This window comes from Pinus tabuliformis, chromosome 1_2, assembly GCF_031772625.1.
Source record: "Pinus tabuliformis cultivar Carrire ecotype Pingquan chromosome 1_2, CPIR1, whole genome shotgun sequence".
Taxonomy (NCBI): Eukaryota; Viridiplantae; Streptophyta; class Pinopsida; order Pinales; family Pinaceae; genus Pinus; species Pinus tabuliformis.
The window spans coordinates 194,794,324-194,820,271 of record NC_142298.1 but is presented as its reverse complement, the minus strand read 5'-3'; the positions used below and the strand labels follow the sequence as shown (position 1 = coordinate 194,820,271).

The following is a 25,948-nucleotide window of genomic DNA, read 5'->3' as shown; positions in this document are numbered from 1 at the left end:
CTTCATGAAAGTCGATGCAAAACTACTAGTCCCAAAGGCTTCCAATAGATTAAGTTCAATTTCAATCCTTTGAAGATCAGCCTCATCCTTCCTCTATTTTTCCTTCGCCCATTCAATTGTTTTTGTTTTAAGACAAGCCAAATTTTTTGTTATGACCTTAACCGGGGATATATGATCGCCCGACCTATAGTGGATCCATGAATTTGTGACAATTTTATGGAACTCAGCTTCTGCTAGCCAGGATGAATTGAATTTGAAAGGCGAATGGGGTTTGTAATTTCTAGCCCTGAGCTCCAGAAAAATCGGGGAGTGATCCGATATCCCTCCCAAACTCACCCACTGGCGATAATGCTCTAATCTATCTAAAAGAGAGGCCTTTATCAGAAAACGGTCTAGCCTTCTGGCCAAAGCCTCCTCCCCAGTCCTTCTGTTTCTCTAGGTCGGCAAGATTTTGGTCGTAACAATGTTTAGAAGTTCATGGGAGTCCAAAAGAGTTTCAAAGAAAACTGAGAGAGGGTCACATTGGGCTTTGTTGCCCCAGGACTCTGCCAAGCCTAGGGCGAAGTTTAAATCACCTCCAATGATCAAGTTGTCTGCTTGCATAAAATCGGCCTCTAGTAGTTTAACCCAGTATTGTTCCTTGTTATGGCAAGGTCCATAAATGTTGACAAATATGAGGGGGAAATTGTAATCCGAGGAGGTAATGTCTGCGCCTAGAAACCCCTCCCCCCCCCAAACGTTTTGAATTTTTATAGATCTTTTGTTGAAACCCATGGCACATCCACCTGAGCGCCCTCTGACATCCAAGGAGTGGAAAACCCAGTCTGGAAGGAAATTTAGGAACTTGTTGTTAACCAGATTCCCTTCTCCCAGAGTTTCTTACAACAAAATGACATCCAGTTTCTCCGATAGAAATAACCTTTTAAGATCCAGATTTTTGTCCGGACTGGCTAGGCCCCTATAGTTGAAAGAGAGGCACTTCATGGGGTAACCTTTGGAGGGTTTCGCTTTGCTCTAAGGACCCAATCAATGGGGGTTTGAACCCCGGAAGCCACTTCGATGCCAGCCCTCTTAATGGCCTTTGAGAGGTGAGATTGTCTGCCACGGGGGGGTTTTGAGGGAATGGTAGGGAGGGGATCCGCATCCAAACCATAGGTAGGGGTCTAGGTGGCTGGAAGGGAGCGAAGGAAATAGCAGTGATAACCACTAGGGGTTAGGCTGCCTCCAATGGAGGGAGTGGGAGGAAGAGGGATAATAGTGGGGTTAGTGCTAGGGTGGGGGGTGGGGGGCGGGGGGAGGCGCTGATGCAATTAGGCAAAGAGGGGAACACAACTTGCAAACCTCAGGCACCGAACCAGACAAACTCATAGAAGCAGATAAACAATCATTTGAAAATAAGGGAGGGGAGGAAGGAGTACTCGAAAAGGCTGAGTCTCAGTCCCGAGCTCTGCTGAGAGAAGACGCGGATGCCACAATGTCCAGATGTGAAGAGGAGTGACCACAATCGAGATGCTAGGGCACTGAAACCTCTGGAGGGACCGACTGTGGATGGAAGTCCACCTCCATAGTTTGAGTACTAGCTGAGACCAGGGATCTTGGAATCTCTTGCTGCTTCCCAGACAGAAGGGGGAAATCTTTGTACAGATGACCCACTTCATGGCACGACCGACAACGGAAAGTTATGACTTCATAATCAAGAATCTGTCGCCTAGTCGTCTCCCCCATTTGAAGTAGATAACTCTCCACGAGGCCTTCCCTGGTGTCCAGGTACACCAGTATTCTGGCTAAAGCCATGCAGCCCGTATCCAGATAAGCCCTATCATGATCAAGATAAACCCCCATGTCATCTCCTATAACCTTGAAGATATCCTCAGACCAAAATTGGAGCGGAAGACCCGACAGGCGAACCCAAATCGGACCAACTCCCATGTTTTCCTTCTCGGGGTCGAAGAGCGGAGACCAACGCTTAAGCAAAACTGGCGTCATTTCAATGTGTCAGTATCTCATCAATACCCAATCCACCTGGTCCGACTGCGAGAAAATGAGTGCAAACCACCCTCTGGACAGAGTGATGACTCCAGGTAGTTGCATCATTAAATTTACCCAGACCTCCGCATTCCATTTCCTCAGTCGAGCCGGTGTATTCCTACCACGCACCCGACCCATGAGCACAATACTCTCAGTTAGGGCCTGTTATCACCCCAAGAAACTCTCATAGGTTGTATCTCAGAGATGCTCGGGAACATTACAAACTCAACATAAGTTGGAAATGGATGAATGGAAGGAATGATGCATATTCAAGCCAGATAACCACTTCTACTATGCTTAACTCCAGACATGGGTGAACACCCCCAGACTACAAGGCTTTAGACCACCAATTACTCACAGTTTGAGGATTAAGTGAACATGGAGAATACTGACCACACTAGCAGATGCACAAGACCATGTGATGGCCGGCTGCAACCAGTAAAGAGGTCTACAAATCTATTTCCTAATGCACAGACATGATGACATCTCTCTGGCATTAAGTGAATAGAAACCTGCATAACACATTCAATGATACATACTAGACTTCAACACAAAGGTGGGATGACAACCCCTCTAATGCTAAAAATCAAGAGCACATGAACAAATGCATAACAGGCACAACCTAGAATAGAGCAGAAATGGAAAGTGAGTAATTAACAGCAAAAGAAGCTTGTATTAGCTGAAAATGAAGACCAGAAACTGCAAGTATCATAGTAGTTACAGTCTCCAGAAGTTGAACCTTACATCAAAACAACAACCATCAACCCCGATTACATCTGTGTTCTGGATATATATAGAGGTTGATTACAAAAATGCTCTGCTATGCTATGCGTGGAGGGGTCATAATGGACCACCAACCACCTTAACTATCTAAAATGGTACTCTGCTATGATTTGCTGCTTCAATGAACAAAATTGATCTTTTGAGATACTCTGCTGTCCTTCTCGAGCAGGTGGAGTGCCGTATGGTAGAAGTTCCATAGCTGGTAAATGTTGTGATCTGCTCGAGGCTGTCCTTCTCGTCCTTCGGCCATACTGCTCTTGAATGCAGAGGTTGAGGATTAACTGCGCAGAGTGCCGAATACTGGCCACCTTCTTCCTTCAGATGCACGGGACAAGCCAAAGACATGAAAACTACATGGGGAATGAATGGAGGGCAGGGAATAAATGTTAGCCGTTGGATCACATGGATGGACGGCGAAGATCTATCAGTGGGAGACATTGGGAGGAAGCGGGGCAGAGTGATTATGAGCCGTCGGATCACATGGATGGACGACGGAGATTGATTTGCAGGAGCTACCGGGAGATACGGGAGTGGGACGATCACAGGCCGTTGGATCTCGGGTGGGAAGATCCAACGGTGATCGGGCGGAGGATGTGCACGAGGGTTAGCGAGTGGGGAGGGTAGTTTTGGCGGTGAGCGGTATTCCCCGCACCGCTTTCGGAGGATGGTGGTAAAGGTACAACGGTCAGCGATCACAGTCATTGCGCGACACGTGGCAGATGTGACGGGGGGAAAACCGCTTTCCCCGCGGGTTAACGAGTGGTTAGGTTATGGCAGTGGGAGGTGCGAATGCCGTTGGATCTTACGGCAGATGATAGAACGATGGAGGAAGTAAACGGGGGTTATCGGCTGGGGAAAGCTATGCAATATGGCAAAAAACACTATCGGCGGTGGAAGGCGGACTTGAAAATATATACATCATGCTTCTGAAACCCATCGGGTCTGGGTCTTATCGCATTGCGCACATATATGTGTAAAGGTTGTGCCCCTTGGTTTCCCCGATTGCGATATAGCGATGTGTTGTGGGCCGTTGATCTGTGTGTGCGATCGACGGTCCACATTGCATCGCTGATCGCAATCGCAATGCTCCTTCTGTCCACGTCGATTACCACTGCCTGCCTGTGCCGATTGCGATCCGCCGATTAGATCTGGACCATTGATCGGCCAGATCGAACGGCTGTCATGCATTGGACTGTTAAGCCTGAGATTTTGGTTTTTTCCTGGTTTTGGAGTGTTTTTGCCTCCCGATAGTGTATTGCCGACCTTCCAAGGGCTTTCCAGCTGCAACTATTTCGGTCGGTGGATGACCCTTTGCCAAAAATTGGAGATTTCAACAGCATGAATGGATCCCTTGGCATGATTTTAAGCAGATTTGCAGACTTTGGGAGTGTTTTGGATCCATTTTTTATCCTTTTGTGCACCACCAAGCAGACCAAGCCTATCTCTGACCATAGAGAATCCTCATTGTATAGCAGAGCTAACAGGGCTGCCTGTGCCGTTGTGATGCTCGCCCCAAAAATCATGCGATAGTCACGTTCCCGAACCTTGGAATGCTTGGATTTTTTCCGTTCCCCCTATCTTTTCTACTTGTATGCAGCTTCACCTTCAGCTAGAGGGTTCTCGTCCGAATCCGAAGAGCGATTTTCGTCTGGACTAGGGTCCTGACTGGGGATACTAGCAAAAAATATGGAGGGGTGAGAAGAAGCAGCTCCCTAATGAGCGGAAACCCTTGGCCCTACGCTAAGAAACCCGATGTGGGGAGGGGATGAACCTAGCCCTTCTCGTGCCGAATCACGAACTCCTCCTTGAGTGTAACCAAAACTAGTATGTTCCTGCGATCAGGCTTGAAATTCGAATGGGGACATGATAGAGAGAAAAGGTGACTTAGAACCCTCACTCAAACATTAACCACCTTCCAAAACTGTAGAAACCAGTTGCTTGTTACCCAAATCCGGTAGTGTAACCTCCATCTCGTGCATTAAGGAGGAGAGTTCCATGACTGGGGAAGACAGTGGACTGCTAGACGCCTGTTCCTTCCCAGCAGATGACGGGTGTTTGCTCTCAACCTAGATGTCTTCAAGGGTCAAAGAGTCTGAGGAATAGTCTAGGAGTTCCTCATCCATGTCGACACCGAGAAACCCTTAACCCAATGCACCGTTCCAAAAAACCAAGTGGTAACCCTTCCTGTCCACTAACCCTTGTTGCAAAGCTCCGCGAAACCTGTCGTCCTGCAATGGAACCCGTTTTACCACATCAAACCCCCGTAACTGACTGATAGACCTCAGACACAAACCAACCTTCCAATTGCTGATAGTTTCTCAGAAATCTATGAAGGTAAATAAAACTTAAACCCACAAACCACCAAGTTCAAATGATAAAACAATAAAAAACAACACACTGCGATTTCTTAGGCAGTTTAAACAAACCAACATCGGGAGGAGGGAAGTGTCCCAAGGTCACTATAAATGCCATTGACAACAGTCAAGCAAACCCTTTACTGTGACACGAGTTCAACAACAGAGCTGCGAACCCTAGACCCGCTTTCGAAACCGTCGAGGTTCAGCATCGCCCTCAGTCCCGTTCTTCCTTTTATGTTATTCACATCATTTATCCATTTTCTATTTTCCCAACTAAGTTTTATTTTCATGAGGAATTTGTGAAAATCCCTGAATCTAACACATCAGAAACCCCTACTGCAATATTTGGTTTATTATCTCCTACTTGTTATTTACATTAACAAGTTATTTAATAATATAAACATCGAAATACACACAATTGTAGCCTTCACAAACATACTGATCAACAACTGAAATAAAGTGAGACAACACAAAGGACTATTATTTTTGGACAATCGTCCCCAAAAAAAACCAATGCGAGAAAATTGGTGCAACATATAGAGGGTTTTATTATTAAGTAGATTCTAAATACAACTAGGGTGCCAAAAATGGCTCACCCTTCAGAGAATATCCTTGGAAGCAATACCTCTATCTGGAGACAGATATTTTGGCTGATCAGCAATCGAATGAATGATCCCATAGCAACTCGGTTGTTCCTTGTGCTGGATAGCGAAAGCTGCTCCACACACTCTCTCGAACTGTGTCACCCTCTTAGGGATTGTGTCGCCCTCTCTAGCTCTGTGTCAGCCAACCAGCTCTCAGTCTGTCCCACTGGATCACCTCAGCATAGCCTCTGAAGCCCTCTGCATCAACTATGTTAGCCTCTATGGCCTCTGCGTCAGCGCCTTTGGCCCTCTATGTAATCTGCGTTGGCCTCCTTAGCCTCTGCATCGATCCTTGCTGCCTCTGCATCAACCTTCCTAGGCTCTGCGTTGCCTCTTCCAACACTCTACTTCCTCTCTGATATGTATTCCTTAGCCTCATGCCGAGTGACCCCTCACTGCAACTGATCACTTATTTGATTTCCTCAGCAAACCTCACCCTAGAAAATCGAACTGGCTGATCTCTCTTGGTATCTTGGTGTATCTCCAACTGACCCTCAAGCCTCCTCTTATACTTTTCCTATTGATGATTCAACGATCAAGATTAATTCCCTAATCAACGGCTAAGATAATATCTGGCTTGATCCTCGTTATTTATAACTTTATCAACCAATTTATATTAATACACATTAATATTTTAATTTTCCTAAGTTTAGACTTAGGGTCTCATTAAAAATATTAATTATTTTAATATCTCTTCATCCGGGTGGAATTTCCCCAAACGATTTCTAGTTCTTGGAGATCTCATGTGCCTTAGCCTCTCCACCAATTTTCATGGCTAGATCACACCCGCTGCTACCAAAAATCAACACTCCCTCTTAGCGAGGAATGTGCTCTAGTAATGCTTCACCATAGAAACATCACACTAATCCTCCGCATCAGTACCTGTGTTGATGCTTGGCCTGCTACCTCACACACTCTGCACTGCTACTACCTGTACTGCTTCCCATGACTATTATAGATTTGATATGAAAGTATAAGATAATAGAAATATACCCAAGAATAACAAGATCGAAATAGATAGAAATGATACACTTTATTAATCAAACCCTTAAGGTAGGGAAACACCATATATTCACTCCTTAAGGAAGGAGAACACTCCATAAGCCATATGCCTGTTCATACAATAATCCTTTACATCTCTCAATGGGGAGTCTCTAGCATCTATATAGGCCTCATACATACAATACCATGGGTCATTACCATGGTTCCCTCAATACCATCTATCTAATACCATGGGCTTATTACATTATTGCTAACTACTTGTGGTCCCTTACATGATATGGGTTAACCACCTTATTTATTACTATGGCTCATCCCATTATTACATTATTCTGCTTGGGTACCTCCCTCTATACCCCATATTATCCCCCATAGGTATACTACATTCCACCCCCTTAACATGTTTCGTCTCCGAAACATAAGAAGAACACAAATAATAAGATCTACCCAAAATAGTAGTCCACTGGTACCATGCACGTGCATCTGGCCATCCCAGAGAAAGGTGAACCCTCGATCTAGCTGGTGCCTCGCTTGCTTGAGATGGAAGTTGACCTTGGTGGCTCTTTTGTGTTGATGTGTAGTAGGTGGATCGTCGCCCCTCTCTATCTGTCATGCAGGGGTTGTTGTCCTTGTGGCTAATTCGTTGCTATCTTGTTGATTGTTTTCTTGCGGGGTGATGTGGGTGGTGATATGCTGAAGTTTTAACCAATGCTGTATTTTTCTTTAATTCACCTGTCTCTGAGGACACTTCTGCCATTATTGTGGTATCAGAGCACACAGTTACAGATCTGAATTTACAGCTGTGTCACTTAAATTAAGCTTAACACAATTCGATCGATCCTTGTCCTGGCCTCCCATGGCCCTCAGCATATATCCCTAGGGGCCCATCCAACACTGGGGTGACAACATGCGTATAGCCACCAGTGTGTATCCAGCATTGCAGTACCGTGCAGGAACCAGCAAAAAAGGAGGAGCCAACCAGTGTTTGCATAAGAGTGAAAGCGTGGAAAACCACTGATGACAACCTGCGTGAAAGATAAGTCTCCATGAACATTCTGTGTGAAAAATAAAATCTGTGTCAATATTTATGCTGGCTGCGTTGATTTCATGAATTCCTTATTTTGTTATGGGAGTTTAAAAATGTTAAAAGTATGAATTAGATGTCTTCAAACTGGATTCAAGCCTGTTGAGGTATATCGAATGATGAAAATGAATCCGGGCATTCAGAGCTCCGGTAAGCTCCCCTTTTAAAGCCTCCAAGCCAATTTTTCGTCTGCAATTCTACAGATTTCAATCCACGCTCAATTTTCATAAATTCTTCAATTCGCAAGCTTTCCATCCGTGGTAGATTTTTGGATTTTGGTAAAGTGTGTGAATTTCTGTAAATTTTCAAAGTCATCACTGTCGGCCGTGGACTTTTGTGTGTATATACTAAGCCCTCTGTCCATTGAATATTTGAGCTGCTGTGTGGATTTGCGATTCAATATAAAACACAAAACATTCTGTTGAGATTTTATATTTTCCTTTCTTTTTCTCCTCTATATTTGGCAAGAGCTATATGAGCCTGTGAGGGAAATAGGAATGACTGTGCGAGCGATTGAGTGTGGTTGCTGATTAACTGTGGCAGAATTTTTGAAATTGTTCACTTGACAACTAATTTCTCGCTGCTCCCCTCCAAAATTTCTGGTCTGCGTGTATCATATTCTCATATTTATTGTTGACAATGCGTGGAAATGAACAGAGACACGGCTAAACCGCCTGACAGGTGGGCAACTCAACTAGCTGAATGTTAGCGTCACCAATGTGATCATCATGTGTCTTTATTGCGCATAGAAGAAACATTGTCACTCTGGGAAAGAAGTCTGTTGAGGCCAGGAGAAAGCCATTGCTTGCACCTGAGAATTGACTCATGGGTGCGAAGGATAATTAATTTTGATTATTTATCTACAAAATTTGTTTTGCGTGGAGCATGGAAAACATTTGACTGTGCGTTGAGAAACTGTTGCTGTGTAATGAAGCATCCAATCAGACAAAGCGTGGAGTTCAAAGCTCAACAAAATTGTGCTCAATATAATTGTTGATTACTTGCTGTCTACTCAAAAGTCAATGATAACACTCAGAGATTCAATAAACTAGGTGATGTCCATGGCTGCAATACGATCTTGATCCTGTAACTCACAAAGCTGCCAATTATTCAATTTGGAGCACTGCCTTGGGTTTCTTATTCATAGCCGTTGGCACTGGAAAGCAACAAGGACGAGGCTTAGATTGAATGGAGATACACGCAGCACAGTGGCTCATTTTCTAGATGAAGGACTACAATCAAATTTTGGCACATCGTTTTCTTGTTCCAAGCCATTGAATTTTTTTCATATCACAGGTTGCTTCTGTTGCATGAAAAACTGCTGCTTCTAGATGTTGCGAGTCCCTGCAGATCTTGAAAGGTGAAGGGCGTGGACCCTGTAAATTGCACTTCGGCACCTTGGTTTGCTATTTCGAAATCTTCCCTCAAGTCCGTGAGACTATTGATTGGCTGGAACGCCCTTTGGTAACTGAATTGTGTCATGGGATTAACTTCTTCGAAGTTGTAGCGGGAGGATAATGGTGTTTGGCGTGAGGACAAAACACATTTTGAAGTAAATGAGAAAAGGTACGTGTGAAGCTTGGAATTATTTTTGGATTTATTATTGTTTTATGAGAGAGGCTAACATCACCACCTAATGGAGCCTGATTGGTAGTTGGTACATGTTGTGGTGCATGCTGTTGTTTCTTATATTCCAATATTACTTCAACCACTGAGTCCTCATCTGATGTATCAGTACCTGTAATATTTTCTGTTTCAGCCTCCTTGGATTCTCCTTGTTTTTCTTGTACCTAGTTTGATGTTTGTGTTTGGTTGTCGACCATCAAGGGCTCATCATTTGATGTGTCCATCCCTGGAACATCTTCTGCTTCAACCTCCTTGGACTCTACCTGTTTATTAATGGAAATATCTTGTAATGTAATTTTCTTCTTTTTATACCAGAGCTTCAGGAATTTCTTTTGCACATTAATATTGATAGTACCCACCGATTCCATCCAAGGGTATCTCAAAACAATATCCACATTAGCCATATCTGAAGCATAAAAATCAGAATGAAATACATACTTGTCCATAGAAATCTTCAAATCTTTATAAACTTGCACCTCCTAATTATTAATCTGTGTGTGCTCCATTTGTTTTGGCGGAACTTGCAATTTTTTTTCCCAAATTGACATTTATAAGATTTTGCTTGCAACTAGGATTTATAGACACAATGATCTTCTCCTTCTGAATATATCCATGAACCTATAATAAGCAGATACCAGTAGAAAATAACCCCTCATGTTTCTCATTATCTTGTTTTCTAGCATGAGACCATCTATCTAAAATGAATTTTTCAAATTCTTCATCGAGCAGGTTGAAACACTTCTTTTTGTTAAGTAATTCTCACCATGTGGTTGCCTCATCTGTAAAACTAGCCACTACCCAAAATCTCCAATGGTGTACCCATATTGACTTTTTTGCTTTTATGTATCCTTCAATAATAGGACCATTATCTTTTGCTGTAAAATATAGAATCGCCATGAAGAGAGTTTGGGAAAAAAATTCACTTACTTGGCGAAAATTTGAAATGGCCACAATTTAGTCAATATTGCTCAGAATACCTATTATGATCTGTTTTTTGAAATGGAACAACCCTTCTGCTTCTTTCCATGTCATTGAAATCTCGATCTAGGCATTGGAATTTCAGATTCACGCTGCACTTGTCCCACCTTCATAGAAAAAATTCAGAAAAAAGAGCTGATTTTTAATCAGCGATATCTCCCTCATCCGGACTCTGATTCGATTTTATTATTATTATTATTTTATTATTGTTATTATTATAATTAATTAATTAATTATTATTATTTTTTTATTTATTATTATTTATTATTTATTGTTATTTTTTTTTTTTTTAACTTGGGTATTTTTTCATAAACAATCCAGATTTGCAATTAGATTTTGCCGATTTTGCACCAAAACTCACAAATCTGATCCTCAAACTCGCTGCCCCGAAAAATGTCTACAACACAACTGATTTTTAAATCAACGATATCTCCCTTATCCAGACTCCGATTTGGTTGATTTTTTTTTCAAATTTGGTATTTTTTTGCCAAAAACTCAGATCTGTAATTAGGTTCTATAGATTTTGCATCAAAATGCACAGATCTGATCAGCAAGCTCACCACCCAAAAATTTCCTTCAAAATATTAAAAAAAATTCTCCACTTTGCCCAAGAAAGTGCTATGATACCACTTGTTATAGATCTGATATGAAATATATGATAATAGAAATAAAACCAAGAATACCAAGATCCGAATAGAAATGCTCCTCTTTATTGATCAAACCCTTAAGGTAGGGCAACAACATACATTCACTCCTTAAGGAAGGAGGACACTCCACAAGCCATATGCCTGTTCATACAATAATCCTTGACATCTCTCAATGGGGAGTCTCTAGCCTCTATATAGGCCTCATACATACAATACCATGGGTCATTACCATGGTTCGCTCAATACCATCTATCTAATACCATGGGCTTATTACATTATTGCTAACTACTTGTGGTCCCTTACATGATACGGGTTAACCACCTTATTTATTACTATGGCCCATCCCATTATTACATTATTCCCTTGGGTACCTCCCTCTATACCCCATATTATCCCCCCTAGGTATACTACAATGACACTCCAATTGTACTGCAACTCCCTCTCAACATGCTGCATCATGCTACCCATAAATTTTCCACTGCTAACTACTACAATGCAACTCAGTTACCGAGAAGTAGGTAACTGACTTCCCCTAAATATCGACATCATGGTCAGTTTGGAAGCCTCGTGATGCTGAAGCTACCTCTACTGCTATCCTGTGCTCCCTCTGCTACCACTGTGTTGTTGAAAACACCTCTGTGCCTCTTGCACTGTTGCAACCTTTGTTGTGATGCTACAAACTTCTGCACTCTAGCACTGCCTTGTTGCTCCATTACACCTTGCTCCACCGGATACCTGTCATCATGCTACTATCGTTAAGGGCTCCTGTAGCTGGATGTGATCCAAGAGTTTGAGCACATCAAGGATCCTTCCCCTAGCATGTAGTCCTGATGACTACAACTCAATGTCACCCCACCTCTTCTCTAGAGGTGCATGATCACTCATGGCACAATCGTCATCAGTCTCGACCTCCTTCTCCGCCTTTGCTAGAGCTTCCTTTGATTCAGAAGCTTCTCCCTTTCCTTTCTTCCTGGGGAACTGAGATGCATAATGTCTCAGTTCCCCACAGTTGAAGCAATTGACCTTAGATATGTCCTTCTTCTTCCTCTTCCTTTGTTGTCTCATAGATGCTACAGCCACATCCTCCTCCTCCTCTTTCTTGACTCGAACTCCCTTACCACTACTCCCCGCCTTTGTCATCCTCCTGATCTCTTCTCGTCTACCCAAGATGATTTGGACAAATGTCTCCCAGTCCTCGGGGACTGCATTCAGAGCAGTCCTGACCATAAACTTTGAATCCGATGTAGACCCCACGGAAGTAAGCTGGTCCTGAATTTCTTGCAACCTGAGGAAGAAGGGATTTATCTCCTCTCCCTTCTGCATATGATATGACCTCAGCTGATTCTCAATAGCATCTTCTGCTGCATGGAGAGCCCTGGTATAAGATGGTCAGCGTTTGCCACATCTCATTTGCTATGTTCTTCTCAACAATATGTGGTATGACATGATCCTTGACCCCGTTTAGGATCATGCTTTTGGAATTTTCCATGGAGTCCTCATACTTCATTTGCATTCGGGTCAACTGGGACAACTACGATTTTCAAGGCATAGTCCTTGATGCGATGTTTATCCAAGATTTCCAGGATCTTGGCCTTCCAAATGAGAAAATTGGAAGCCCCGTCAAATCTATACTGATCCCTCAATCCATTCACTACCATCTCTGCTCTTCTTCTAGACTTCCTTTGAGTCTCGACTTCCCTCTTGGAAATCTGCCAACTGTCGAATCACTCCTCTCCAATCCTCCTTTGCAACTGCAACTTGGATTTGGATTAATTGGCTAGAAATCCATTGATGTAGTGATTCCCTCTACCTTGGTTCTGTTTCCTTAGACACTGTTCTGCACTAATAGAAACAACGTCCCACCATCTCCTCAAATCACAATCTGCACAGCTCCCTTAGCCTTGGCAACTGAAGAATCTAAGCCCTTCAGGCTCTGCACAATCACGACAAAGGCTGAATCTGCTCCTCCGGCCAACTGCGTCAATCCTACCTAGCTGAGAAGGATGACATGGATCTGTGTGAGCCTCTTCTGCCTCTCTATGCCTTTGCACTGGCCCTTCCCTTGAATCAAAATGCTAAAGCAAGCTCTACGTGAGCCTCTGCGTCACCCTCTAAGCACTGCGTCACCTCTTCTCTTGCCGCTTCAGCTCTGGAACATCGTTGTCTCTTGGGATAGCTGATTCTGCTACAAATTTTCAGATTTCTTCTGTTGGTGTCTTCAGTCCTCCTTGATCTACAATCACTCTGATACCATGTGAAAATTCCAGAATCTAACACATCAGAAACCCCTACTGCAATATCGGGTTTATTATTTCCTACTTGTTATTTACATTAACAAGTTATTTAATAATATAAACATCGAAATAAACACAATTGTAGCCTTCACAAACATACAGATCAACAACTGAAATAAGTTGAGACAACATAAGAGACACCATTATTTTCGGACAATCATCCCCGGAAAAACCTAATGCGGGAAAACCGGTGCAACATATAGAGGGTTTTATTATTAAGCAGATTCTTAATACAACTAGGGTGCCGGAAATGGCTCACCCTTCAGAGAATATCCTTGGAAGCAATACCTCTATCTAGAGACAAATATTCCAGATGATCAACAATCAGATGAATGATCCCACAACAACTTCGGCTGTTCCTTGTGCTGGATAGTGAAAGTTGCTCCACGCACTCTTTCGAACTGCATCACCCTCTCTGGCTCTCTGTCACCCTATTATGGACTGCATCACCCTCTCTGGCTCTGCGTCATCCAATCATTTCTCAGTCTGTCCCACTGGATCACCTCAGAGTAGACCCTGAAGCCCTCTGCATCAGCCTCTATGGCCTCTGAGTCAGATCCTTTAGGCCTCTACGTCCTCTGTGCTGGCCTCGTTAGCCTTTGCGTCAACCTTCATAGGCTCTGCAGTGCCTCTTCTGGCACTCTGTTGCCTCTATGATATGTATTCCTCGGCCTCCTGCCGAGGTATCCCTCACTGCAATCGATCACTTGTTCGATTTCCTCAGCAAACCTCGCCCCAGAAAATCGAGCTGGCTGATCTCTCTTGGTGTCTTGGTGTATCTCCAACTAACCCTCAAGCCACCTCTTAAACTTTTCATGTTGACAATTCAACGACCGAGATTAAGTCCTTAATCAACGGCTAAGTTTAGATTTGGCTTGATCCTCGTTATTTAGAACTTTCTCACCCAATTTATATTAATACACATTAATATTTTAATTTTCCTAAGTTTAGACTTATGGTCTCATTAAAAATATTAATTATTTTAATATCTCTTCATTCGGGTGGAATTTCCCCAAATGATTTCTGGGTCTTGGAGATCTCATGTTCCTTAGCCTCTCCACCAATTTTCATGGCTAGAGCACATCCGATGCTACAAAAAATAAATAGAATTACCTTACCTCCTCATTTTCCAAGTTGTGTGAAACATTACCCCACTTCATATTCCTCTGCACAACCCTTTTCTTCGCATGATCCTTTCCTTTGCACACCTCAAAACCCATTTTTGTTACTTAGTCATTTTTACATTTTTACTTTTCTAAACTCCCACACTATGACACATGGCAACTAGCTAGACTTATCATAGGGTGACAATTGGAAGATATTAGTTAGACATATATGGTTGGACAATGATTTAGCATAATGATTGGGCAATGAGATGACAACTAAAAACCACATTGCGCGTAAGCTACACAAGGTTCCCTGCCTCTTTTTCTTTCACACACAAACAATTTAAATAATCCATTTTTTTATAAAGCATTATAAATTCCCTCCCATAATGCGTGTGGGATGAGTGAAATGGATTTATAAATCAAAAGGCCAAGATTCATGTGAAGGAGATCAACCTTTGCTGAGTCACTTTATCTATCAAAGTTGGCTAAGTCATGAACTTTTGGAGGCCATAACTTGAGTTATTGATGTTTGTTTTGGGAAAATGAGAACTCGTTGCAAATCTATAATAATGAAGAACACATTGGGACTAGTTTCCAAGGATAACATTGTAGATATCACTTAGTTTTTTTTTTTATATAATGAATTTTTTTGTATTAGATCAAAATTTGCGCCTGATCACAGTAGATACATAAGGAATTACATTATTTATTTCCTTAAGTCTTTCAATCTAGTCCCTCTTATCCAAAAGAAAAACCGATCTCTTGAGTTGGGAAAGAGGGACTAGGTCTGGGTGGAATTTCCCCAAACGATTTCTAGGTCTTGGAGATCTCATGTGCCTTAGCCTCTCCACCAATTTTCATGGCTAGATCACACCCGATGCTACCAAAAATCAACACTCCCTCTTAGCAAGGAATGTGCTCTATTAATGCTTCACCATATAAACATCACATTGATCCTTTGCATCAGTACCTGTGTTGATGCTTGGCCTGCTACCTCACACCCTCTGCACTGCTACTTCCTGTACTGCTTCCCATGACACTGCCACTGCTACATCTATACTGCAACTCCCTCTCAACATGCTGCATCATGTTACCCATAACATTTCCACTGCTAACTACTACACTGCAACTCAGTTACCGAGAAGTAGGTAACTGAATTCCCCTAAATACCTACATCATGGTCAGTTTGGAAGCCTCGTGATGCTGAAGCTACCTCTGCTGTTATCCTGTGCTCCCTCTACTGCCACTGTGTTGTTGCAAACACCTCTGTACCTCTCGCACTGTTGCAACCTTTGTTGCGCTGCTACAAACTTCTGCACTCTAACACTGACTTGTCGCTCCATTACACCTTTCTCCACCCGACACCTATCATCACGCTACTGCCGTTAAGGGCTCCCGTAGTTGAATGTGATCCAAGAGTTTGGGCACCTCAAGGATCCTTCCCCTAGCATGTAGTCCTCCTGACTACAACTCAATGTCACCCCACCTCTTCTCTAGAGGTGCATGATCACTCATGGCACAATTGTCATTAGTCTCGACCTCCTTCTCCACCTTTGCTGGAGTTGCCTTTGATTTGGAAGCTTCTCCCTTGCCTTTCTTCCTGGGGCACTAAGATGCATAATGTCTCAGTTCTCCACAGTTGAATCAATTGACCTTAGATATGTCCTTCTTCTTCCTCTTCCTTTGTTGTCCCGTAGATGCTAGAGCCACATCCTCCTCCTCCTCTTTCTTGACTCGAACTCCCTTACCACTACTCCCCACCTTGGTCATCCTCCTAATCTCTTCCCGTCGAAGAGCTGCCCACATCTTTTCCCAACTAGGGAGTCGCTCTGCCCAAGATGATTTGGACAAATGTATCCCAGTCCTCGAAGACTGCATTTAGAGCAGTCCTGACCATAAAATTTGAATCCGGTGTAGACCCCACGGAAGTAAGTTGGTCCTGAATTTCTTGTAACCTGAGGAGGAAGGGATCTATCTCCTCTCCCTTCTGCATCTGATATGACCTCAGCTGATTCTCTAATATCATCTTCCGTTGCATGGAAGAGCCCTGGTATAAGATGGTCAACGTCTGCCACATCTCATTTGCTATGTTCTTCTCAACAATATGTGGTATGACATGATCCTTGACCCCGTCTAGGATCATGCATTTGGAATTTTCCATGGCGTCCTCATACTTCTCATTTGCATTTGGGTCAACTGGGACAACTACGAAAGGCATAGGCCTTGATGTAATGTTTATCCAATATTTCTAGGATCTTGGCCTTCCAAATGAGAAAATTGGAAGCCCCGTCAAATCTGTCCTGATCCCTCAATCCATTCAGTACCATCTCCGCTCTTCTTCTAGGTTCCCTTTGAGTCTCGACTTCCCTCCTGGAAATCTGCCAACTGTCAAATCACTCCTCTCCAATTCTCCTTTGCAACTGCAACTTGGATCTGGATTCATTGGCTAGAAATCCATCGAGGGAGTGATTCCCTCTACCTTGGTTCTATTTCCTTAGACACTGTTCTGCACTAACAGAAACAACATCCCACCATCTCCTCAAATCACAATTTGTACAACTCCCTTAGCCTTGGCAACTGAAGAATCTGAGCCCTTCACGACAAAGGCTGAATCTGCTCCTTCGGCCAACTGCGTCAATCCTACCTAGTTGAGAAGGATGACATGGATCTGTGTGAGCCTCTTCTGCCTCTCTATGCCTCTGTGCTGGCCCTTCCCTTGGATAAAAATGCTGAAGCAGGCTCTGCGTGAGCCTCTGCGTCACCTTTTCTCTTGTCACTTCAGCTCTAGAACATCGTTGTCTCTTGGGATAGTTGCTTCTGTTGCAAATTTTCAGATTTCTTCTGTTGGTGTCTTTAGTCCTCCTTGATCTGCAATCACTCTGATACCATGTGAAAATTCTTGAATCTAACACATCAAAAACCCCTACTGCAATATCGGGTTTATTATCTCCTACTTGTTATTTACATTAACAAGTTATTTAATAATATAAACATCGAAATAAACACAATTGCAACCTTCACAAACATACAGATCAACAACTGAAATAAGTTGAGAAAACATAAGGGACACCATTATTTTTGGACAATCATCCTTGGAAAAACCCAATGCGGGAAAACCGATGCAGCATATCGAGGGTTTTATTATTAAGAAGATTCTGAATACATCTAGGGTGCCAAAAATGGCTCACCCTTCAGAGAATATCCTTAGCAGCAATACCTCTATCCAGAGACAAATATTCCAGATGATCAACAATCAGATGAACGATTCCACAACAACTTCGGTTGTTCCTTGTGTTGGACAGTGAAAGTTGCTCCATGCACTCTTTGGAACTGCGTCACCCTATTAGGGACTACGTCACCCTATTAGGGATTGCGTCGCCCTCTCTGGCTCTGTGTCACCCTATTATGGACTGCGTCACCCTCTCTAGCTCTGCGTCATCCAATCATCTCTCAGTCTGTCCCACAAGATCACCTCAGCGTAGACTCTGAAGCCCTCTGCGGCAGCCTCTACGGCCTCTGAGTCAGCTCCTTTGGTCCTCTGGGTCCTCTGCGCTGGCCTTCTTAGCCTCTGCGTCAGCCTTCCTAGGCTCTGCGCTGCCTCTTCTAGCACTCCGATGCCTCTATGATATGTATTCCTCGGCCTTTTGCCGAGCTATCCCTCATTGCAATTGATCAATTGTTTGATTTCCTCAGCAAACCTCGCCCCAGAAAATCGAACTGACTGATCTCTCTTGGTGTCTTGGTTTATCTCCAACTGACCCTCAAGCCTCCTCTTATACTTTTCGTGTTGACGATTCAACGACCGATTAAGTCCCTAATCAACGACTAAGTTTAGATATGGCTTGATCCTCATTATTTAGAACTTTCTCACCCAATTTATATTAATACACATTAATATTTTAATTTTCCTAAGTTTAGACTTATGGTCTCATTAAAAATATTAATTATTTTAATATCTCTTCATTCGGGTGGAATTTCCCCAAATGATTTCTGGGTCTTGGAGATCTCATGTTCCTTAGTGTTAGGCCCCTATACTACTAGTGTAACCCCTTATTGCTATTAGTACAACCCACTTATTATATTGATGTACCCATGTAGTGCCCATATTGTTACTAATGTGCCCCATAGAAGCCCATTATTGTTATTATTGTGCCCTTACATTATTATTGTTATGTCGGCTCTGATTATGTTATGACCCCTTAGACTCCTATATATAGAAAGGAGGTCATTTCATTTGTATCATCCAAGAATTGTTCATTTATGTAATGTAAAGGAGGTTGCCCCCTCGAAGAGGCTGAATTCTAAGGCGTTGATCTATCTTTTCTTGAGCAGGTTTCATAACATTTGGTATCAGAGCTTTGGATTCTAGGGTTTCGCTGCTCCAAACAGGTCATCGTGGCATTTTTGCTATAACTTTTTTTCTATGATGTTTCAAAAGTCACAAAAAAAACCCATTTGAGAAGAAATTGCGCTAAACCTTGGGTCTGAATTTCAGAGCTTTTCGTGTGACATTTTCGGAGATATGATATGAGGAATTTGGTCTTTTTGCAGACTCCTAAATTACATTCAAAACAGGTGACCTGGGGAAAATATTCATAACTTTCTCTCTGAGCATTGGATTGAAATTTCATAAGAAGGTACAGAAAGAGGATGGACTTTAGTTTCTTGTATATCTTTTTCAGAGCCACGGGGCGAAAAATTGACACGTGGCACTTCATACAAGTTCGCTCTTCTGGAAAGGTCTATAATCAGGTCATCTTGGGAGATTGTGCATAACTCTTTTTTGGAGAATCAAATTTGGATCAGACTGGTGGCATTGGAAAGAGGACACAGAGGGCTACTACAGGTAGCAATTTCAGAACTTAAATATCCACAAGTACAGAGTTATAGTCGTTTCAAGTTCGAGGTCCTAAAATCAAGAAAAAGCAAGATGAGGAAGTTTGATGGCAAGGATCCAGTAAATTGGATACTTCATATGGAGCAATATTTTGATCTACATGGTGTACCACTGTTATAAAAGGTATGTATTGCATCTTCATATTTAGAACCAGATCAATTTTTATGGTATAAAGGGCTTTGTTCTCGTAAAAAACTTGTTACGTGGTCAATTCTCACGGAGGAAATGATAGCACATTATGAGGATACAAAGAGCAACACCTTCTTTAGAGCAACACCACAACAATTGGAAAGAGTAAGAGGGCTTTGTGACATATTTGAAAGTAAAATTATGGCAACAAGGAAGTCTACCCCTCACAACTATAAAGATGGACGTGTTGTTCCTCCTAGCCTTCCACAACCTACAAGGGTTACACCACAACAATTGGAAGAAAAAAGAGAAAAAGGGCTTTGTTATAGTTGTGATAGCAAATGCACTAAAGGTCATAAGTGTGCTGAGAAGAAATTATTTTACATAGAGTATGAAGAGGAGGAAGAAAAGGATCAAGAAACATCAAAAGAAGAGGATATATGCCAGGACCCGACCCCAGAGAAAGAAGAAATGAATCAGAACATATCTTGTAAACTATTGGCAAGAATGACCACTCCTCAAACTCTCAAGATAGAAGGAAATATCAAGAAGAAAAAGGTGCAAGAAGTGAAAGATCACATCAAGAAAGAAGAAATGAATCCAACCATATCTTGTAATTCACTGGTCGGAATTACCACTCCTCAAACTAGCAAGATAGAAGGACATATCAAGAAGAAAAATGTTCAAGAAGTGAAACATCACATCGAGCGTCAAGAAATGAATCCGACCATATCTTGTAAAGGATTGGAAGAAATTACCACTCGTCAAACTCTAAAGATAGAAGGACATATCAAGAAGAAAAAGGTTCAAGCAGTGAAAGATCACATCGAGCATCAACAACAAGTTCTCCAACTTTTAAAGGATAGCGCCACTTCGGTGAAAAATCAAATGAAACAACAGGTAGATCAACATCATAGTGAAAAATGTTTTGATGTAGGCGATTGGGTATTTTTACTGCTACATCTAAAGCAAGCTATTTATGAGAAGGAAATGTTGGCAATACTACATGCACTTAAGAAATGGCGACCTTACCGAATGGGAAGACTCTTCAAGGATGAGGATGTGGAAGCATTGTTTTGTGCTATTTCTATTATCCATCCAGATTGGATAAATGAAGCAAGGGATGAATGGAAGAAGGACAAAGAAGTATGGCCACTTATTCAAAAGTTGCAAAAGATCCCAATTCAAACAATATTGCTAGATATTGAAAAGGAAGGAAAAATCATATTGGAACCTGGAGCAGTCACAGAAACAAGAACCCGATATCTACGAAATCGATCAATTTCAGAGTATCTCATCAAGTGGAAGAACTTACCCGCTGAAGATTCCACATGGGAGGACAAGAATTTTATACAGAAGCATCAAGAACTACTCAAGCGTTGAGGACAACACTTTTTGAAGGAGAGGGGCATGTTAGGCCCCTATACTACTAGTGTAACCCCTTATTGTTATTAGTACAACCGACTTATTATATTGATGTACCCATGTAGTGCCCATATTGTTACTAATGTGCCCCATAGAAGCCCATTATTGTTATTATTGTGCCCTTACATTATTATTGTTATGTCGGCTCTGATTATGTTATGACCCCTTAGACTCCTATATATAGAAAGGAGGTCATTTCATTTGTATCATCCAAGAATTGTTCATTTATGTAATGTAAAGGAGGTTGCCCCCTCGAAGAGGCTGAATTCTAAGGCGTTGATCTATCTTTTCTATCTTTTCTTGAGCTGGTTTCATAACACTTAGCCTCTCCACCATTTTTCATGGCTAGAGCATTTCCACTACTACAAAAAATAAACAGAATTGCCTTACCTCCTCATTTTCCAAGTTGTGTGAAACATTACCCCACTTCATATTCCTCTACACAACCCATTTCTTCGCATGATCCTTTCCTTTGCACACCTCAAAACCCATTTTTGTTACTTAGTCATTTTTACTTTTTTACTTTTCTAAACTCCCACACTATGACACATGGAAACTAGCTAGACTTATCATAGGGTGACAATTGGAAGATATTAGTTAGACATACATGGTTGGACAACGATTTAGCATAATGACTGGGAAATGAGATGACAACTAAAAACTACATTGTGCGTAAGCTACACAAGGTTCCCTGCCTCTTTTTCTTTCACACACAAATAATTTAAATAATCCATTTTTTTATAAAGCATTATAAATGCCCTCCCATAATGTGTGTGGGATGAGTGAAATGGATTTATAAATCAAAAGGCCAAGATTCATGTGAAGGAGATCAACCTTTGCCGAGTCACTTTATCTATCAAAGGTGGCTAAGTCATGACATTTTGGAGGCCATAACTTGAGTTCCTGATGTTTGTTTTGGGAAAATGAGAACTCGTTGCAAATCTATAATAATGAAGAACACGTTGGGACTAATTTCCAAGGATAACATTATAGATATCACTTAGTTTTTTTTTTTAATATAATGAATTTTTTTTTTTGTATTAGATCAAAATTTGCGCCTGATCACAATAGATATATAAGGAATTACATTAGTTATTTGCTTAATTCTTTCAATCTACTCCCTCTTATCCAAAAGCAAAACCAATCTCTCGAGAGGATCATTGTTCTCACATATAAAGGTGGGATTTTGGAGGTGAAGACCTTCCAATAGAGCCCCAATATGTAGGAAATCTTACAATAGATGAATTACTAGTTAATGATATAATCTCACATTGCGATATACTTTCCCAATTCGATGGTCTTATTTAGATTCGAACATTTGAATCATTTGAGCTTAAAGTCAAGCTATTCACCATTCCTTGAAGCTCTTCTACCTACTTTCGGAGATAAATCATTTTTTCATCCTCTTTGTCCACCTTGACACACACTTCCATAAGGATATCCATCATACTACAGGAGGCATAAGTTTCTACATTGTGATTTAATTTAAGCTGCATGATCTCCACTTGCAAGAGATCCAATTTGTCATTTAGTTGTAGAGGTTCTTATAGCCATAGTGTGGAAGAATCCTCTGGCCTTAACTTGCTTATTTGATGAAACAAGATTAGTGGATATTAACCCAATTCTCTTATAAAACCAGAGAGTAAACAAAGAGATATTGTTCGCAGGATATTCATTGTTAGTCAAGTTCCTCTCAATTACGACGAACAAATTCAACAATTCACTAAAGGAGAGAATTATATACATGGGATATACCTTACTTTTCCATGCAATGAAATTTGAATGTTTTAAATTCTCCAAGGTAGAATTAATGACTCGATCCCCAACCTAGAGGAACTTTAATTCACAAGGATGAATGACAATAGTTAAAGCTACTAATAATTGAGTAGCCAATAAACTTTGAAGATGTATTTGCCTCCCTTATAGCTCCAAAAGCCACCACACTAAACACTAAAGTTTGCTTAGAATTATATCCAAAGTACCCTTGCATTTTCTAGTTTCCTTCAATTTTCCCTGGGGAGAGCCAACAAAGGAGGAGTTTCCCCAAGGTCAAATTTGGAAGCACTACATCACATCCTAGAGTGGCATTATAAAATTAGTTGTATCACTCAGAGCTAGTGGTGAACAAGAATTCCATCCATCACTAACAATAATCCCACACAATTGATGCTTCGTGTCAATGTACTTTGTATTTCATTTTTTTAAGGTATGAAGGTAGGCCTAATTGATCATTAACCACAAGTTCACAAAAATTTGTATTGCAACCCAGATTGGCACATCCATCGTTGTCCTTTTTCTTATCCCTTAATGTGTTCTTAAAACTCATACTAGAGATAGTTTTAGATTCCTTTTTGACATGCTTTAGAAGATTATCCAAAATATTATCTCTTAGATTTGTATCTTTGACCATATTTTGTATTATAGTAAAGGATCCCCCATCACAACAAGAGAGGGAACCTGCTTTTATTTGGATAAAAGGACACATTACAACAAGCTATAAGCCTTTGCCTGATTTCTTTTCATCTTTCCCTAGCCCCATGAGTACTTTAAAACTTTAATTTCACGAGGGCAATAGAGAACCCCTCCCCTTCTTGCCACCCCTCACTTAGAAAATTAAAATAATAGTTGTGACCAATTTTGGGCCTATCACCAAATTATTTTTTAAAATGATTTATAGAAAGGAAAATCTAGAATATTTGAAGTGGGACCCATCTTGGAGGGAAAATTCCTAACTTCGTATTTTCAAAATGGATCTTTATTTAGTTAACATAAAAATGAAAAACCTAATTGTCCCACCAATGAAGGAGTATAATGAATATTGGCTCAGAAGATCTTTAAATGAAATTGTTAATCCTGAATAATTTCCTTAGTGGTTAGGTTAAACAAAGACTTGGAGCCAATTTATACTCCAACGGGTGTTGTATGTGGTGGAGAGAGAGAATTCATTCCATTAATCACCCTTTTTTAATTTGTTGAGTGCCCTTTATCTTGATTTGAAGCAATTCCCTTATTTTTCACGAGTCTTCAATCATCCAATTTTATGAATTGCTTTATATAATTGTAAAGACGATCTCTTCCCACAATTTGTCTCATTCTTCTAGGTATCGTCATATTAACTAGTCCATATGAGCCCAATCCCAGTCCCTTAGGGAAAACATCTTTACATTTTACATTTAAGTATTCAGACTTTGTTAAGTGCTATAGGCACTTATTGATCATGATATTTTATTTATGAACCCATAATTTCTCTTCTTAAACAAAATGTGAAATACAAAACTTGATAAAAACCATGGAAAGGACTATGAATAGAAAAAAATAATTGCAAACACATAAGAGTAACACAACGAGATTAATAACAAAGTTCCAGTATGGGCTACGTCTCCAGGTCCACTTCCAATGGAGTGGCCTCTTAAATTATGATGCAAAATAGAAAAATTTACATCAAATTCCTTAATATCAAAATCTGACTCTCTATTATGTAACCATACAATAACCTCTAAGAACCCTAGAAAACACTCTCTCCTTTCTTTGTGTTATCACTCTAGTAATTCCTTTGAAGTAAGAAAAAGGAAAAACCAAAGGTAACCACTATCCACTTTTGGAGATCAGGACCTAGCCTTCCTGATGCTCAGAGAGGGCTCTCTCTTTAAGTTTTAACTTTGTTTTAGTTAAGATGTTTTAGGCTAGCTATGATTGTTCAAGGGGTTTTAATTTTGATTGAAATTGGGTGGTGGAATTTCTTTAAACAGATGGATAAATTGTTGTCTTTCAGACCATTGGGCTATGGAGTCAATTGATAAGGAAGCAAGGCTGGATAAACTGGCTAAAGGGGATGTTCCAAGGGCAAGATAGATGAGTGTCTTTCAGATGTTTGAGATAGAGGGGTGAAAGGGTTTCACTCGAGGTGAGAGAGAAATTAAGGGTTCTCAGACCCGGATAATGAATGATGAAGGTAGGGGTAATCGAAATCAAAGGGCAGTTAAGAATCCTTTAATCTAGATTATTTATGAAATCAATTTAAACTAAAGAGAAATTAAGAATTATTTAATTTAAATCTCAGAAGAAAACATTCAAATGCTTAACTGTTAAAACAGAGTGTGATTTAAACAAGTTCTGAAATATTATTCCAGTTATAACATTTAGATTGAAACACATAGAAGATTGTGAATAACTTTGAGAAATTGACAAAAACACATGAAAATACTTGTCTGATATTCGCTCAACACATGAATCCTTGGAACAGTATGATCTTTATTAATCAATCCAGCTTGCTGGCTTATCAACTGATACAATAACCTTCTGGTTCTTCTTGATCAAAAAGTCTATAGAAATGTCTAATAGAGTCCACCCTACATACTTCGAATTGTGAAGTATTTATACAAAAAATTATTACAAAATATCTCAAACTAATTTGAGATTTAATTTAGGAAATAAAAATATCTTCTTGCAAGAAAATAGAGACAACTATTGAACTGCTTCATGCTGTCCCTTTTATTTTGGTACTGCTTGCCTTTATGGTTTGATTTTAGCCCTTTATGCTGCTTTTCTATTTGATCTTTCACGCTGGAAGCTTCATTTTACTTTTGGCTTTCATTTGATACACTTTGACATTGATACACTTTGACCCTGCTGATATATATTCATCTTTTCACCTGGCTGTTTTACTTTTACTGTATGCTAACATTTTTACTGCATATTTCTCACAGTAAATCAATCAATTTCTCCCATGTCTCAGCATTAGGTAATTGGATCTTCAACATCCTTTTATATATTTCATTTGCCTCGGTGTACTTGGAAAAAGTAGGCTTATTGATAAACAAGTGTTTTACCTCATGCTGGAGGTAAAACAAGTTTTCAAATGTTTGATAAAGTACTTTGCCTGTTGGCAATGCCTTGATTGATGATGTACTGACTTGTTATTTTGCTAGCTCTATGATTTTGTTGTTAT

At 40.8% G+C, this 25,948-nt stretch overlaps 1 protein-coding gene across 1 annotated transcript; it reads right to left on the bottom strand.

Annotated features, from left to right (window-relative positions):
* Positions 1–1,512: 1,512 nt before the first annotated feature.
* On the bottom strand, positions 1,513–1,986 carry LOC149205154 (uncharacterized). Its single transcript, XM_089397326.1, has one exon. The coding sequence runs from the start codon at positions 1,984–1,986 to the stop codon at positions 1,513–1,515; it is 474 nt and encodes a 157-aa protein (XP_089253452.1).
* Positions 1,987–25,948: the final 23,962 nt, after the last annotated feature.

Bases quoted from the DNA above. Each gene is read 5' to 3' on its own strand.
- LOC149205154 (XM_089397326.1), bottom strand. From the start codon at position 1,986: ATGACGCCAGTTTTGCTTAAGCGTTGGTCTCCGCTCTTCGACCCCGAG.